The sequence below is a fragment of the Esox lucius genome, chromosome 17, assembly GCF_011004845.1.
Source record: "Esox lucius isolate fEsoLuc1 chromosome 17, fEsoLuc1.pri, whole genome shotgun sequence".
Taxonomy (NCBI): domain Eukaryota; kingdom Metazoa; phylum Chordata; class Actinopteri; order Esociformes; family Esocidae; genus Esox; species Esox lucius.
This window is the reverse complement of record NC_047585.1, coordinates 33,257,671-33,276,566: the sequence shown is the minus strand read 5'-3', so window position 1 is coordinate 33,276,566 and position 18,896 is coordinate 33,257,671. Positions and strand designations below refer to the sequence as shown.

Genomic DNA, 18,896 nt, shown 5'->3' with positions numbered 1-18,896 from the left:
ATTGACGAATGATCACTTATTCAGACAGTTAGCTCTGCTTCAGCTTCAGGAAGGTCATTTTCCTTCTATGTCCATATGATGACCAGAGACAAGTGCTTAAATCTTGCAAAATGCAACCTATAAATTACGTCAATAGACAGAGGGGTCAGAACCTGGTTGGAACAAAGCCAAGAGCCATCACTCTACAGGCAGTGGGACATCTGTCTCTGGGAGTCCCTCTCCATTTTCTCTATCCCACAGCTTCCATTTCTTTGTTTTCCTTTGTCTGTTTCACTCCCGCTCTACCTTTCTCTCTGCCTCTCTCTGTCCCTCTCTCTGTAAGCCATACTTTCCTTACCTCCTTCTTTACACACTCTTTCATCATGTATATATTGCTCCCCCTTCCTGTTTCAAACAAACATCTAGTATTTCAATGTTTCATGGTACATTCTTTTGAAACTGGACCAACTCAATCCCATTTCTATTCCACTTAATTCAAGAAGGACACCAGCATCTCCTTCGTTTGAATTGACGTTTAGTTCATTGTTTTATATCTGCCTGGGTTTAACTGTAATTGAACCAAACACTGTTTTTACCCTGTCTTGTGCGTAACCTGTAAACTGCCTCTGAACCCTAAAACATCCCGATTATTAATCATCCTCCATTTTGTAAATCAAACACTGCCTTGAATAATTAAAAACATACTTCTAAAAGCCTTAACTTGCTCAATTTGAAACGTTGTGTATGAAATAGAAATTCAATGAGATGAGAGAAAGTCCAGTTACATCCAAGAATATCTTAACAGGGCTATGCATATCTGGCCTCTTTTGTCTTTAAATTCTGCTCCATATGAACAGCAGATAAGCACACTGTAACTAATTCTAGGATGAACAAGAGATCAACCATGTATGCAGTAATAGGACCAAATGTGTGATAGTACACTAGCTAGGCCTATATGTGATTTGTTCCAAACTAATCTTAACTAAATCAACGAAAACTAAAAATCTAAACGTGTTTGTGTTTATTTTTCACCCCTGCAAATAACATCTTGGTATAGCTACTTATTTATGTTTTTTAATAAATGTATCCTCATTTGATGGCCTCTTTTGTTGTAACCATAATGTTCATTTCATTACATGGATACGCTGTAACGCGTCCCACAGGTTCTCTTAAAAACATCTCAACTTACCTTGACTGTTTGTTTTTTTTCTAATATTCTCACGTTAATCTTTATTGCTAATATGTCTGCTATTACAAAAAAAAAAATAATCCATAAAACACACCTAAATGTACATAAAATAAGACCATGAATGAATACGGGATGGTGGAATCATGTCTTAAATCATGTCTTATTTAAATAATTAATTAGTATTTTTAGCTCTCTTCAGTATGTGAGCAACCCGACTTGCTATTTCCACACTTACCATGTGATTGCATTCAGCCGTCACACAGTATAGATTAGTGGAATGGAAATGAATAGCACAGATTGTCTGCACTACGAGCACACAACAGATAGGATTGTGATAATGATTCTAATTACAGTGGCGTGCCAGTCACAATATGGATATAATTCTCATTCAGGGGACATTTTGAGTGCTGGGCTGAATCTGCAGCCTGACCAGTATGCCTGTCCAAACCCGCATTGATATCCAACAAGTTGAACTTCTAAATGCTAGTAGAGGTGTGCCTCAAACGTACAGTGGAATACAAACCAGAATGAAGCCAGAATGTTGCAAAGCATTGTTTAACATAATTAACACTTGAACCAATCCTGTAGAAGAAGGAAAGGTGATTGGGAGAATTTTTATTATTTCCAGTGACAGAATTGTTTGGAGAATGCTGTTAACCACTCATATATACCTAAGTACAGAAAGGCGTTCATACAGTGGATATAAAATGTCTACACACCCCTGTTAAAATGCTAGGTTCTTGTGATGTAAAAGAATGAGACAAAGATAAATCTTGTCAGAACTTTTTCCACCTTTAATGTGACCTATAACGTAAACAATTCAATTGAAAAACAAACTTAAATCTTTGAGGGGCAAAAAAAAAAAATGTTTAACTCACAATAACCTGGTTGCATAAGTGTGCACATCCTATAGATTTTATTACAGCATTCAGTCTTTTTGGGTAGGAGTCTGTTAGCATGGCACATCTTGACTTGGCAATATTTGCCCACTCTTCTTTGCAAATGCACTCCAAATCTGTCAGATTACGAGGACATCTCCTGTGCACAGCCCTCTTCAGATAACCCCACAGATGTTCAATTGGATTGAGGTCTGGGCTCTGGCTGTGCCATTCCAAAACGTTAATCTTCTTCTGGTGAAGACATGCTTTTGTGGATTTGGATGTGTGCTTTGGGTCATAGTCATGCTGAAAGGTAAACTTCCTCTTCATCTTCAGCTTTCTAATGGACGCCTGAAGGTTTTGTACCAAAATTGCCTGGTATTTGGAACTATTCATGATTCCCTCCACCCTGACTACGGTTCCAGCTGAAGAAAAACAGCCCCAAAGCATGATGCTGCCACCACCATGCTTCACTGTGGGTATGGTGTTCTTTGGGTGATGTGCAGTGTTGTTTTGCGCCAAACATACCTTTTGGAATTATGGCCAAAAACACATTTTCCCACTTGCTTTTGGGGGACTTGGTTTTTGTTTTTGCAAACTTCAGCTGAGCTTGGATGTTTATCTTTGTAAGAAAAGGCGTCCGTGTTGCCACTCTACTCTATAGGCCATTCATATCCCCAGTTATAAGTTGGTGTGCACACTTATGCAACCAGTTTATTGTAAGGTTTTTTATTTTTATTTTTCCCCTCGAAGATTTATTTTTTAAATTGTTCACATTAAAGGTCACATTAAAAGTGGAAAAAAGTTCTGACATGGTTTTGTCTCATTCTTTTACATTAACTTGGCATTTTCACATGGGTGTAGACTTTTTTATATCCACTGTAGATGCACAAATACATAAACAAAAGCACACACATATATTCTTGTTCATATGGAGCAATAGCAATCCAGGATGTGAGGACTTGCATTTTATCAGAAAGATATCACTGTCAGATGAAATGAAGAGGGTGACTACACAACCCCCCAAAAGTTAAATATATAAAAAAAACTGTATAAAGAAAAGAAAGTTTCCCACATTTTGGAAGTATTGCATTCCCCCATTCTGGAACAGCAGGGGAACAAGAAGAAGGATTGAACAGACCCAAAGCATCAGTGTCTTTAAACATTTAACACGGACCACAATAGCACTTAGATGATGCAACAGCTTTGAAAACAAAAACTATTTACCTCTTAGGCGCCCTGGTCAAAACAGTGCTACAGAAGCTTTCAGGCACGTACAGTTGTAACAATAAATAGTAATATGTTAATAAGGAGGAGGTTATACTTTGGTCAATTTATTTAGATTATTTTAGGGAAAACAACAGGCTAAACTGAATCAAGTTTTAAGGCTGGCCGAGTTAAACATAGTTTACAGTGTTTACAGTATACCACCCATCCTACTGCTGCTACTACCACTACAACTCCTACTACTACCACTACAACTAACCGTACAACTACTACCATTACTACCCCTACAACTACTACTACAACTACCACCCATACAACTACCACTACCCTTACTACTACTTCCACTACTACTAATACTACTAAAACTACCACCCATACTACTACCACTACCCTTACTATTACTTCCCCTACTACCACTACTGCTACTGTTACTACTAACACTACCCTAACTTCAACTTCCCCTACTACCCTACTACTACAACTACTACTCTTACTACTACTTCCTCTACTATTTATACTACTACAATTACCACCAGTACTACTACTACTACCCTAACTTCAACCTCCCCTACTACCACTACTACTACTACCACCCTTAGTACTACTACTACCCATACCACTGCTACTACTACCCCTACTACTACAGCTACTACCCCTACTACTAATACTACTCTTACTACTATTACTATTACTACTACTACTACTACTTTCACTACTGCTACTTATATCACTACTACAACTAATATCGCTACTACTACTAATATCACTACTACAGAATCTGGTAGATTCAATAGGGTGACGCTGGAGTTGGTTTCTATAGAACATTTGTATTGGTTTATAACAGTTGCTGATTGTCGTATCTCAGTCACCCACTAGAGCTTTTTCCTTTTATCTTTTTTGTCACTAAACCCAGTGGATCAGTCAAATTTAGAGAGATTAGCAAAGCCCAGCAGGGACGTGTTATTACTCATCTGCAACACGGCTACAACATGAACACCAGCCCTTGCCCTATTCCTCCATGATGATGAAGGTCAAAGGTTTTAATGAGTCCAATGAGGAGGTCAAAGGTCTCTTCCCACCTGACAGCCGTTACGACTCCCCAAGCGATAATCCCCTGGTCATACACACCCATCCCTCACCTTCCTACATGCCCATCGCTCATCATGAGTAACTAGCTCTCTGGGATAATGGCCGGCCTCTTCTGACAATCCAGGCCAGTCGTAATGGACAATAGCAGCGGAGGTGCCTTGAAAACTGTCCCCGCTGACAAATGAGGCTTGGGATATTCATGAACATTCCTGTCAGACTCCGCCCTATTTTTCCTATTGTGGCGGATAGGATTTTTGACATCTACAAACTTAGATAAAATGTGCTACATAGAAACATGTACTGTAGGTTTGTCCCCATAGGGTAAACCTTTTAGTAAACCTTTAATGTAGGTATCAGCCACTATAAATGGTTCTACCTAGAACCCTCTATAAATAGTTCACTCACTGTTATTATCCTCCTCTAGGCCCAGTAATATCTCAGAAAATATATGCATTTGAAAGACAAACATCATGACACAGATATGTAGTATTTGTGCCAAATGATGATCAAATTCAAAATATTGTCACACTTATCTTCTCAAATGTATCTGATTAATCAACTCCTGATGTTAAAGTGTAGTCAACACTTGGCACAACATACAAACATCTCATCAATTTGAAGGTTCTATGTTGAACCCTACATAAACCGTACATAAACACTACATGACCCTACATAACTCTACATGAACACTACATGACACTACATGAACACTACCTGACCCTACATGAACCCTCCCAGATTCTTCTAAAATGTTTTTTTTAGTATATTAATGGTTGAGTGTAAGATGCAATGCCTAGGAAAATACATCTGTGGGTTTTCTTGGTTGGACCCAGTTCCGCCACTCCATTTTGGAACCTTTTCTCCACAACAGTGTATAGGTGGTACATATTAAGTCGGTTGTGTAGGGGAGAACTTGGGCAAAATGCAACTTTGTTAGTGACACGTTGTCTCTTTCTCCAAAACATAACGCTCAACCTCGATAGGGGCATGTTGTCATAGAAAAAGGGCACGATGTGGTGCCTGAGTTAGCATTCCCGAGTTGAGCTGAGTGGAGTTCTGGACAGGAAATGAGCGAGGAAAGGAGGGGTACACACGCACACACACACACACACACACACAAACTCGCACACACATTCCAAACCAACGACGTGAGGAGAAAAAAGAACCCCCAGAAGGGATGATGCAACAAGAGTGAAATCCTGCAGCCAGAATGCAGAACGCATTAACTCAGCCCAGAAAAACACCCCCATTGTCTCTTCCTCTCTAACTCTGTCTACTCCTTGTTCAAAGGTAATATTGGTTTCATAGCCTGTCAGAGGGTATGCGGCAACCTGTAACACCTTTACAGATGCCTTTAGACATTCTGTCTGTTGAAGATGCTCTTGGGTTAATATATAATATAGTTCTATAAGAAGGATCTATAGGTACATATAGAAACATATGAAATGTCTGCTGCATTAAGGTGAGCATGTGAAAAAATATATATAAGTAGTTGCAAGACGCAGAGTTACAATAAAGCGTTGTTTGGGGGGATACTTGCCACAATAGTAAGGTAAATGACATTGAAAAGATGCCCAAAAGAGTGAAAAGATGTCTGTTTCACAAGTGTGTTTTTGGTTTGAGTTTAATTCAGCAGAGTGTAGTACAGTACATCAGCAATACGACTGGTAAAGATTTGTCTGGGTCCAGCCCTGCCTGTAAAAACTGGAAGTATACAACAGCGCCTGGGAGTCAGCCACCATAAGGACATTGACAGCATACACAACTCATCAAGTGTTTTGTTTTCCCCTTTTCTACCTGCCTCTAATGTGCATCTTTCTTCCCGATCTTGACAACGTTTTGTCAGTATACACATTACAGATCTGATCACAATCAAATCACAAAATGGACAAAACAAGGACTATGTTAGAAGCAGGCATTAACTGGATTTATAAAACAGAAACAATAACACTGCCACGATCTTGTCAATGTTAAGGACAAACTTTGTGCTTTTACCTGAAGTACTCTTTAATCCACGCACACACACATTGTAAAACACTGTCGGTTCTTTTTCTAAAACCCCCATTTCAGCCCCAACAGTTATATTATTGTGCTGGGGTAGTAGGGTCAGTTCTCCTTCATTGTAAATCCTTGTTAATCTAAGGAATGCAATCTCTAAATTGTCCTCGTCTCCTGCTCCATTTAAACTTAGGAGGACATGAGGTCTTAGACCACAACTCAGGAGTTCAGTACCAGGCTCGGAAGACTCTTAACTGTACCCTTGGGTTGCAGATCAAGACGATTCCTGACGATTCCGGCTGCAACTCTGCTGACCCCCCCCCCCTCCACCCCCCTCCCCCGGATTACCTGGATTGTGTTTTATAGACTCTGGACACAGCCCACATGCATTTATTAATTACTAGAATTTGTACTCTTAAAATGTTCCCCCGGCACAGCCAGTAGAGGACTCCCCACCACTCAGAGCCTGGTTCCACTCTACGATTCTTCCTAAATTTCGGCCCCTTTTAGGGAGTTTTTCCTGGCCACTGTGCATCAACTGTGATGGTGCGAGTGCAGTGTGTGTGTAAAAATGAGGCAAAGGGGAAAGAAAGACAAAAAAACAAGCAATAACAGTTATTCTCTTGATGTATTCTCAAAACAGCACCTCACGTATACCCAACAGGAAACAATAATGTAACTGTGACTAACAAAACTCATATATCCTGAACTAATGACTAAGTGACAACAGGTGCGTCCTCGGGGAGCGCTGCTGCCATCACACTCCGGCCGTTGGTTAGAACACCAGCGAGATGGAGGGCCGGAGAGGAAGAGGAGCTGCAGTGCCACGCGAAGCACATGTCACATCAACTGTTGTTGCTTGCTCCTTCGGGTTTCAGGCTGGGTGTTTTATAAAAGCACTTTGTGACAACTGCTGATGTAAAAAGCGTTTCATAAATACATTTGATTTGATTTATTTGGTTAAATTTTTTCCTGAAAATAACATGACAGCTAATCACATATTGTGAGAGAACCAACCCAACTACAAGGCTGGCTTTTACTGTGAGACAACCAAACCCGCTATGAGGCTGGCTTTTACTGTGAGACAACCAAACCCGCTATGAGGCTGGCTTTTACTGTGAGACAACCAACCCCACTATGAGGCTGGCTTTTACTGTGAGACAACCAACCCCACTACGAGGCTGGCTTTTACTGTGAGACAACCAACCCCACTATGAGGCTGGCTTTTACTGTGAGACAACCAACACCTCTACGAGGCTGGCTTTTACAAGATATAAGTATGATACTTATAGATACTTTATACTGGTAAAGGTACTTTATACTGGTGCTCAGCATGTGACAACCATCCCCGCTCTGCCCAAATAAAATGGAGCCCATTGAGGAACACAGGTTTAAGATGACCAGTTTTTGCTAATACAAATTTTGAAAATGTGGTGTATAGTTCTTTCAAATACCATTATAAACTCTAACACAACCTCCTCCGTACATTTTTACAATCAGATTTATTAGATTAGCATTTGGTTATTGAAATATGAATTAATTATATTACAATTTAACTTCCGGGTTGCAAATCTGGGACATTTTCAGGGACAGCTCTAGCTGGGGACCGTCCACCTAATTCGGAGAGGTCTCATTACCCTAGCATAGAGGATCTTGAAAGGCATATTTGTTAGATAGGATTGAGCACCTGTGACAATTTATCTCCACCACCTGCCAGCTAGCCAGCCCAGTATCTAGGACAAAATAAGGTGAGGGCAGAGAGCCCAATGGGAGCCTCTCTGTCCGCCTTTTACTTGAATGTCTCAAAAACTACCCCAAGATATTAGTATACCTAGTCCTTATGCTTCTCTAGCTTTCAAAAGGCTATTTGAAAAAATTATTTAAGCAGATCAACTCAAAAGAAAGTTACAGTGAATGTAACAATACATGTAACTGCTCTGTAACACCATAATCCAGGTAATTGCTCTGTAACTACGTGCAATTGATTTGATGATAGATTACACATGATGACATAGCTGCACTTGACAGTCATTTCACTTTTTGGGATTGACTGACATATGCGCTAGAATTGATCAGTATACGTGTTAGATTGGACTCATGTGATAGGACTGATTCACTGACCTAGAGTTAATTACTTTATGAGTGCGGATACATTCTAGGTCACCAGGTTCATGGTGTCTCCATCTCTCCCCCATCCTCCCTCCTGTGCGGCATTTTCTTTTTTAAAGAGAGAAAACGGCCTGTCTTTGTGCCGGCGTCCCTCTCAGCATGTGTGGTGGCAGCCGGTGACCGTTATAAATGGCCTCTATTAGCACGGCCAACTCGCAGAAGGGAGAGAAATAAAATCATTGCTGTCGCCTCAGTGCCCGTTCCCTTCCCTCCCCAGTCTCCTTTATCTTCAAGGGAACCTAAAGACAAACGCTGGGATTCATTCAAACCTGACCAGTCTTTGGGTTTGTATGACGATTTGAAATTTGCTTTCAAAAAATGCTACAACGCGGGTTTGACTGAAATTTGCCCTTAATTACTGGTGGTACATGGTTCTGTTATGGAGATTGTTATGGCAAAGGTTTAGTAGTATCAGAGATAGGTATTTCAATGCTAGGCTACGAGTCTTTGTAACAATTATTGTTGCATCACATTTTGTAGTAACATTCTATAATGATAAAGATGATAAAGATAAAGATATCCAGTTTTTCTATGATTGTATAACTGTGTCAGTTGTGGTGGTGCTTATGAGCAAAAACTGGTAACACAAATGTCACAATTATGTATAACATCTACCATTTCATATGATATGTTACCACCCATATATATATACTAATGTGTATATAACTATTAAGTATTTATTATTTGATATGTTACAAATCCAGTTTAAAACATACCATGTGAATTTGGTGAGCATATATTAACCCATTCTAACCATCATCTAATGATTTGTTTTAAATAGAAAACCTCTTTGACATTTAAGGCTGGCAGTCTTTAAAAGCACTTTGTTACTGCTGACGTAAAGAGAACATTATAAAAAATATTTATTTGATTGATTGGTTGGTTTTGACAACTACATTAATTAAACATGATATGACACCAACATAAGGAGGTTAGTTTCCAGAGTGTAGGTCAGAACAGACAAAACTGCTAATGCTGTCATGACAGTGGTTCTTTGACATGGAAGGTCAAGAATGGACATGACACCTTATGGCAGGTCATATAGAGCCTTCATACAGTTTAAGCCTTCTATTTACACATCATAACAAGTAACAAAGGTTTACCCAGCTGTGAGCTATATGTAGCTAAAATATGATTCACATTTAAACATTTAGACAAAACAATAAAGTAACTGCATGGTAAGAATACCCAACATCTGACAAACATCTTCTGAAACACTTTCATAATCTTTTAAATTATATTTGCTTGAAGGTGAGGGCATACTGGGAAGGCTGGGAAAAGATGTGTAAATATAGATGTGCAATCTTTTATCTAATATATCTACATCTATCTATATCTACACCTCTACATATACTATATATGTACGCACTACTGTTGACATTTTGGGGTCACTTAGAGATTAGCTTGTTTTATATGAAAACATACATGAAATGAGACTGAATAGGAAATGAACAGGAAATATAGTCACTGACAAGGTTAGAAATAATGATTTTAACTAAAACAATAATTGTGCCCTTCAAACTTGCAAAATAGTGTGATTTGTTTTTCAAGAGCCCTTTAACCCTGTACAAATCTCCCACTTTACCACCCACTTTCCCAGACCATTACATTGCCTCCACCATGCTTGACAGATGGCATCAACTTTCATTTGGCCTGCGTCTCACGAATGTTCTTCTTGTGCAGTGTGTTCTCCTGCCCATCTTAATCCTTTCTTTTTATTAGCCAGGCTGAGATAAGGCTTTTTGTTTGCAACACGGCCAAGAAGGCCAGCATCCTGGAGTCGCCTCTTCATGGTTGATGTTATGACTGGTGTTTTACAGGTGCTATTTAATAAAACTACCAGTTGAGGACTTCTGTTTTTCAAACAAATGTGTTTGTCCTCTTGCACAGTTGTGCACCGGGGCCTCCCACTCCTCTTTCTATTCTGGTTAGAGACAGTTTGTGCTGTTCTGTGAAGGGAGAAGTACACAACGTTGTAGGAGATCTTCAGTTTATAGGCAGTTTCTCAAATGGAACAGCCTTAATTTCTCAGAATAATGATATGTTTCAGAACAAATGTCTTTCTTTCTGGACATTTTGAGCCTATAATCGAACCCAGAATTGCTGATACTCTACATACTCAACTAGTTTAAAGGCCAGTTTTACTGCTTCTTTAATCAACACAACAGTTTTCAGCTGTGCTAACATAAATGCAAAAGGGCTTTCTATTGATCACATAGCCTTTTAAAATGATAAACTTGGATTAGCACATACAATTTGTCATTGGAACAAAGTTCTGCTTTTTGCTGGTCTTTGTATGCCTATGTAAATATTCCATTAAAATCAGCAACATTTCCAGCTGCAATAGTCATTTACAACATTAACAATGTCTACACTGTATTTCTGATAAATGTTATGTTATTTTTATGGACAAAAATGAGCAAAACAAGGAAATTCCTAAGTAACCCCAAACTTTTGAATGGAGGTGTATATATATATATAGCTCTGGAAGAAATAAAGCGACCACTCCTATTTTTTCTTAAATCAGCATCTCTACATGTATGGCAGCCATTCCATTCCAGTGTCTGTTAAATTCCAACACAGGCACACCTCATTTTACTCAATGAGGTACTTATTAGGTGATTACCTGAACCAAATCTAATTTAATGAGGAAAAGTCTAAAAAACACTGCTATGGAGCGGTCTCATCACTATCCTCTTGCAATAGGACCAGTTGGATGGCAAAAACAGTGCAAGTAGTACCTCAAAGGTAATTCGAAAGAAATTACTGTTCTGCATGACAAAAGAGTTGAAAAGAAAAGCGAGGAAAAGTGAGGAAAAGAAGGGTTCAATTCAGGCTTTACTAGCAGAGGGATACAGTGAGCGTCAGACTGGACGCTAGAGAAATGGAGTAAGGTCATCTTATCTGACGAGTCAAATTTTCAGCTTTGCCAAACACCTGGTCTTCTAATGGTTTAGACAGAGACCAGGAGAGGCCTACAAGCCACAGTGTCTCGCACCCACTATGAGATTTGGTGGAGGATTGGAGATGATCTGGGGATGCTTCAGCAAGGTTGGAATTGGGCAGATTTGTCTTTGTGAAGGATGCATGAATCAAGCCAAGTACAAGGTTATCCTGGAAGAACACCTGCTTCCTTCTGCTCTGACAATGTTCCCCAACTCTGAGAACTATTTTTTCCAGCAGGACAATGCTCCATGCCACACAGCCAGGTCAATCAAGGTGTGGATGGAGGACCACCAGATCAAGACCCTGTCATGGCCAGCACAATCTCCAGACCTGAACCCCATTGAAAACCTCTGGAATTTGATCAAGATGGTTGGTTACAAGCCATCAAACAAAGCCGAGCTACTTGAATTTTTGTGCCAGGAGTGGCATGAAGTCACTCAACAGCAATGTGACAGACTGGTGGAGAGCCTGCCAAGACGCATGAAAGCTGTGATTAAAAATCAGGGTTATTCCACAAAATATTGATTTCTGAACTCTTCCTAAGTAAAAACATTAGTATTTTGTTGTTGAAAAATGAATATGAATTAGTTTTCTTTGCATTATTTGAAATTTGATAACAATGCATATTTTTTTGCTTATTTTGACCAAGTATTCCAAATGACAATATTTTTATTTGGAATTTGGGAGTAATGTTGTCAGTAGTTTATAGAATAAAACTAAACTGTTCATTTTACTCAAACACGTACCTATTAACAGTAAAACCAGAGAAACTGATAATTTTGCAGTGGTCTCTTAATTTTTTCCAGAGCTGTATATATTTGTGAAATGTGTCTGTGTATATATGTATTGTCTGTAGGCAACCAGCTAGCTGATGAGAGCTAGCGACTTCAGCTAGTTAAAATATGGTAGCAGTGCTGTACAGGAGGGCACACTAATAAAAGTAGGGGACCTGCCTGTGAGGCCAAGTCATATATTGCCCGGAGGAGACAGTTCCTAGAACTAGCCGGCGTGGTCGCCCATAGTTCACAGCCACGCGTGATTAACAGTCGGACAGGGAGTCGCTACAAGAGCTAAGCTATTAATAAAAGATAACCCCCTCTCCTCTTTCCACTCATCCACCTTTTCCACTCCTCTCTTTGGTCCTCCTGTCCCTTGCAATCTCATGCTCCCTCCCTCCTGATTAATTTCTATATCATCATGTACTTCTGACACAAGCAAAATGCCAAGTTGTTAACGGAGAATGGGGAGGATGGAATTAGGAGATAACAAGTTAGGATGCCGGAGCCCTGGCTGAGTGGTGCCAAGTAAACAACCTCATGATTAACATAAAAAGACAAATGAAAGAATTAAAGAGTGTATTGTGGACTTCCCTTAATTCTCCATTGAAGACTGCACTAAAACCTTTGTGGGAGGGGGCTGTGTTTTTCTTTTTTTTGGGGGGGGGGGGTAGAGGAAGAGGGACGTGCATTTTTTTCTGTGGTTTAAAAGTGGGTTTGAAGCTTTTCCTTATTTATTTTATTCCATCCCTCCCCTGCCATGTTTGTATTATGGTATTTTCTTATTGTAAGAACATACATTCAGTAACCTACATTTATAATTAATGTTCAAGTAGAAAAATGATATGTAGCACAAACATTCCTCTACAACAAGTAAGAAAGGACTTATGTCTGCTCAATTCTTGTGATATCTATCTACACTAATTTCCATCGCAACTGAACTGACAATATCTTCTTTGAGTGTATGTTTTAAGGCTGACACAAATGTGATGCTTCTTCAATGTGCAGTCTCGAATTTAAACTAGCAAACATTAGCACTGCTAGCTATTTTTTATGATTTTGTTAGCTGAAGACAACATTGTAATCTGTCTTAAGGACAGTAAGTTGAATTACCTTATGATGATGATGGCAAAAGTTTGCGCCCCACATGGGGCAGAGGAGGAAGATGTTAGCAGGAGAACATTGACACCAGTTTTATAAGGTAGGCCCACGTTTTAATTTTTACTGTGGCCGTCAATTTTATTTAGTGGGAAGGCACTGCACATTTCTTTTTTTTGTAAATAGGGCAGGGTCAAAGGGGGTCAAAAAACAGAGGGGAATACCTTCTACATAAATCCTCTATAGCTACATCCATGTATGGCTCTTTGGAGGGTGAACAGGCAAACTCGGTTGACCGTCAGTTGCACTCTGCTCGACAGTGCCACAGAAAGACACCAAATACCTTGATGGACCTCAGCCACCAGGGCCATGGTATGTTTTCCCTGAAAAAAAAAAAAAGAATGTCCGCAACTCTGCTGTGCTCCCTTGGAGAATGTATTTTAATGTGCAAGAAACAATGTTTCGATCCAAACAGGATTGTCATCAGGTACCTTTTTCTACTGTCTGCTCTGCTACCATATAGCATGGAGAGACAATTAAGGAGTATTGTAATGAAGAAGGAAAGACTAAAAAAACAGTTCCACCCCAGGCCAGCCAATTGTTAAACCAGCTGCCAATCATCCCAGCACCCTGTTCTGCACCTCAGAGCCCTAGAATCCTCACACACACATTCACACACCAGCTCATTTGCACACGCTCAATCCCCACACTTTCCACGGACACACACAGTCTCTGCTCACTCATGCTGCTGTACAACACTGGTGTCTTTCCGTCTGGTTTTATTATACATCCTGCTTAGTTGTTTTATTTTTTACATTTTTATATTCATTTGTAAACATGTGATTACACTAGAGTGTTCAAGTGAAGAAACAGATGTATATGTGACAAACAGTTCAACGTTGAAGCTATTGCATAGTTTCTAGATAGACATGTTGCTTCCAACAGACAAATGCTCCAGCTAACCAAATCTTCAAGTTCACAACTAAGATGGGACAGGGAGGATGAGAGAAGCAAACAACGTGCCCATATCTTGCGCTTTTGCCTATCTTATGATGGATATCAGAACCTGGGTAGAGTATCAGTTAGTGACCCGGGTAAGATTCTGATGCCCTGTTCGAACAGCTGGAGACGCCCCTGGAGACGTCAACAGTTCATAACATTGGTCATTAATGTTACGCAAAGGATAGCATTACATTGAAGGCACAGACATGACTGATCACTGCACCACAAAACAGATATACAGCATTGATTATCTGTAGAAACATAAAAACTACACTAAGCACACAGACATCAAGATAACTAAAGGAACATGCAACTATTCTCACAACAATTATTAGATGCACAAAAAAGTTATCTTACCCATAATGCCAGGCACTAGAGTGTAAAGTCACTGACTTATTTATTGGTGGTTAGATATGAATCACAAACAATGCATTAAACCTGGAGTCTTAATTTAAACATCCACTTTTGGAAACAAGTATTACACTATATAAATCAACTGAGTCTTGAGTAATAAAATTGACAAATGCTTCATGGGCTTACATTATACATAACTTGTTTTTTGTTTCTATAAATAATATAAATGTAAACCAAACCTATATAGCCTCATATAATGGTGAAAATGCTATTGTTATATATTATGGATGGTCAGTCCTTGCATCCAGGTCTGTCTATGAATTTGAGACTGGTAACATTTCTTGGAGATATTTACCAAATAATAGTTGGGGCTTTCTTACTGTAACAAATAAGGATTATAGCTAATACTATAAAAATAAATTGCATGTTAGACCTGATTAATTATATACTTTTAAGGGCTGTGGCATCAGACATTTTTGGGAGGTTAAAGTTCCATTCCTGAGCTGATTTGGCCAGCTTAGTTGCTTGCATGACCCGTAGTCATGGTAGTGGATGTGCCTTAAACTGTCCCCACAAGAAAATGTACAGTCATCCCAAACGTCATTTTCCTGACATGTAAGGCACATTTATTTTCGAAGTACACCCACTACGTCTTGCATGGCTCATGCAAGTGACTAAGCCCAAAAGAAAAGTGACCATGCCAAACAGAGACACTCGGGGAATGGAAAAAAAATATTGTATTTGTGAGCAGCTCTGGCACTCAAAGTATGTGGAAAATTTTGGCTAACATGCACAACAATAACAAAAACAGAATAGAAAGCATCCAAACAAGCTTGCATTGGAGCTCATGCGCGCGCGCGCGCACACACACACACACACACACACACATTCTCCCTCCTCCTACTATTGCTGGCAACTTGGAATTATGCGCAACAGAGTGCTAGGTACCTCCGTAAGCTACAAGCCGGCTCCTCCAGTATACTGACGTGAACTTCCATTCGTATATATTCAGCACTTGTGAACGAACTACGTGTGGCTGGTACTCGTAGTATACACTTTTAAAGTTGTAAGAAAAAGGCACGTTCCTCTTATCAATGTTGTTACATAACATCAGGTCGTGATTCCAGACAGCGCTCTAGGCTTAGATATCACAGCATTACGGAGGAATGAGGATGTGTTGGTAAACGCAATCAATACTAAAGCAATGGGCTACTCCTCTTGCTGTTAATATGAAACCTGTCGATAGTACGCAAAAAACGTGTGTATGTGTTACGTAACTACATCAATCAAATCCAAATACTGTCCGTCATATCTCCCGAATCAGGAAGCCAGGGAACAGCATTCGTGACAGGCAGCCGCAACTGCCGAGAAAAAAGAAAGAAGATGCGGATCTCGTTCTGTCAGGACACAGTAGGCTAATACGCGACCTACCTTTGTGCATGCCCGTAAAGCGGTCCTTGAGCACGGTGAGCTCGTAGATCTTGCCGAACTCTTCGAAGAGCGGCCGGAGGTCCTTCTCGTCCAGGTTGCGCGGTATCTGTCCGATGAACAGTTTGATTGCGTCGTGGTCCTTCATGGGGATGGTGCCCCCGCAGCCCGCCGGACTGTGGCTGTGGCTTAATCCGTTCACTAGCCCGTTTGTGCCGTCCACCTGTCCGTTTGTTAAAGTTGCCATCTTCGGAACGGCAATGAGTTATGGTAACAGCCGCGGCGACAGCAGCGCAACCTTGGTGGCCGTTGTGTAGAAGCTTCCGAAGTAGCCGATTGTTCAAGAAAATCTATTAAAAAACCGTGCTGGTCCTGATACTAGTCCTACCAATGCAAATATGTACATCAATAAGTATACATATGTATAATTGGGCTAAAACGAATATCAAAATATTAGAGCTGGTCTGCTGGTCCCGGCGGAGGAGTGATTCCTTGTATTTATGTCCTAGTTAATAATTCATGCATTGATTTAATAAAAGAGAGGAGAGAGGGCGAGAGAGAGGGAGACCAAGAGCATTCGCTTTCTATTTACACCTCCTTTCGTTCCCCTATAGTCCCTGCTTCTTAGGTCCTTTTATTTTTTGCATTGAGAACTCGGTATGGGTGTTCTCGGTTTAAAAGGACGGGGCCAGCTCAAAAGCAAAGAATGCGGGGAGGTATAGAACGAGGGGCACCACTATAACTTGATTTTTGAGTTGCACAGCGTTTTCTCTCCCCCTTTCTGCTAAGAAATCTGAATGGTACATTCCACCCACGGAAAGGGGTGTCTATACAAAATAAAGAGTTAATCTGTACAGTTCCTTACGTGCAATAGTCTAACATGTGCTACTCACACCACCTCTCGCGCCAAGTAATAGGTTAGAATTGCCTCCTCTTCCTCTTAATATATTATATATGTATATATATATATATAGGCGTATCTATCATCACTTCCCATTAAAACAGAACCCAATATTCCACCTACTGATTGAAAAGAATGTCCACAGGATGAGAAAAGACCATTATAGTGTACCAGTACAACGATTTGGAGAGTAATCAAATGCCTGAAGGAGCTTGAACGGTTTGAATTGCGGAAATGTGGACAGCGCCTGGTGCTGAAATCAGAGCCGAGTTGAAAAACAACATCGGAGGAATAAATACGAACATTTCAGGGAACGTTAAGATAGGTCACACGAACCAATATGCATAATGTAGTGCATTCTATAACACGAGTCGTTATTCCGTTCAGATTCTGATGTAGATCTAATTTAAAGAGAAGGAAGTTTCTGAGCACCGCCGACCGGAGCAGACCGACACATGGAGGGAAAAGCAAAGCCAAAGGGGAGAAAAGGGGAAGAAAGAGCACAATATTCGAAACAGCACTATGGTCCACGGACAAGTGCCAGTCCTTGGATGTATTATACAAAAATACGTTGGTGGCCATTTTCGCCCCTTTTCAATAATAAAAAAAAACTACATTAATTATAACCGTGTCAGTTGCAAAGTAGTAGGAATTGAATGATTGACTGAGGAATAGTGCATTGCAGTTTCCAGTTTACGTAAGACACGGAATAACGTTAGTTGATGGTGATAATAACCTAGTATTTAAAACATGTATGCATGAATAAACAAAATATGTTATATGAAATATGTTTCTCATTTCTTAAGGTGATTCCCATTTAATATTTTGTACGATGTAAATGCAAACTGACCTAATCAAAGCTCAAGCACATTTACGCTGACAGTGCAACTGTTGCACCTGAGCAGCCGTCCCATGCACAAATACACCACCGCACATACTTCCCCTACGTTGTCACGTGACATGCAGCTGTCAAAATGCAAGAAGTCCATGTGAGGTAGGTGGCTCCCACTGGTCTGAGATGTGTGTATGATCAGTTTGATGAGACCAGAATACGAATGTCCCTGTAGATAAATTGCAGTACTGGGACAATAAAAGACAGAAGTAGGAACATTTACAAATTGAAATCCATCAGTGGGACAGAGGCCTGTTTTTTTTGTTTTTAGTTTGTCTTCCCCCTTGGGGCTCTGCTCTAATTGCTATAGCACTATATAAACAGGAAATATTTGGGATGCAGACAACTTATTCAATTACTCATTCGGCTGTAGCTGCAGGTCCGACTTTTTCGGATCGTTACTATTTATCTAATCTTGGCATCAAAAGATCAGCAGTTTATGTAGAGAATGTCCTGTGTTTGTTTATATAGTTGCTTGTATATATACACTCCATTACAGTATTCATGAGAACATACTACTCTGGCTAGTATAACACTTAGAACAAATCTGAATCAGTGGCTACAAGATCACATCGTAATGTTCTCTACATACGGCTAAAATGTATTAATATAACACAGCATATAGTATAAAGTTATTGTATAGGACAAAACACCATGGCAGTTAAAACCGCATAACACATTTCAACCAACTTTACCCAGTTTTTCTCGACGTTTTGCTTCTTATCACACAGCTTGTTCACTGAGTAATTATCAGCCTTTGCGCTACTTTCAAGGGACCAATAGAGTCCTATTGGGGCAAGGAAACCGGTCAACCTGAACAACCTAGGAGCGCGCAGACTACACATTCATAAATGTACAATGCCACATCACCATTGTCGGTACTCATAGTGACATTAGTGGAAGGTGGATTGTTTGCTAGATCTGCAATAGGGTCAAATTGGTGACAATTTTATAAATAAATCCACAATAT

At 39.9% G+C, this 18,896-nt stretch overlaps 1 protein-coding gene across 1 annotated transcript in view; it reads right to left on the bottom strand.

Annotated features, from left to right (window-relative positions):
- LOC105016871 (CUGBP, Elav-like family member 4) overlaps window positions 1-16,769 on the bottom strand; it is a 110,899-nt gene extending 94,130 nt beyond the window's left edge. The window contains 1 exon segment of the mRNA XM_020055210.2: window positions 16,137-16,769. Coding sequence (XP_019910769.2) covers window positions 16,137-16,380 — 244 coding nt within the window. The 5' untranslated portion in view covers window positions 16,381-16,769.
- Window positions 16,770-18,896: the final 2,127 nt, after the last annotated feature.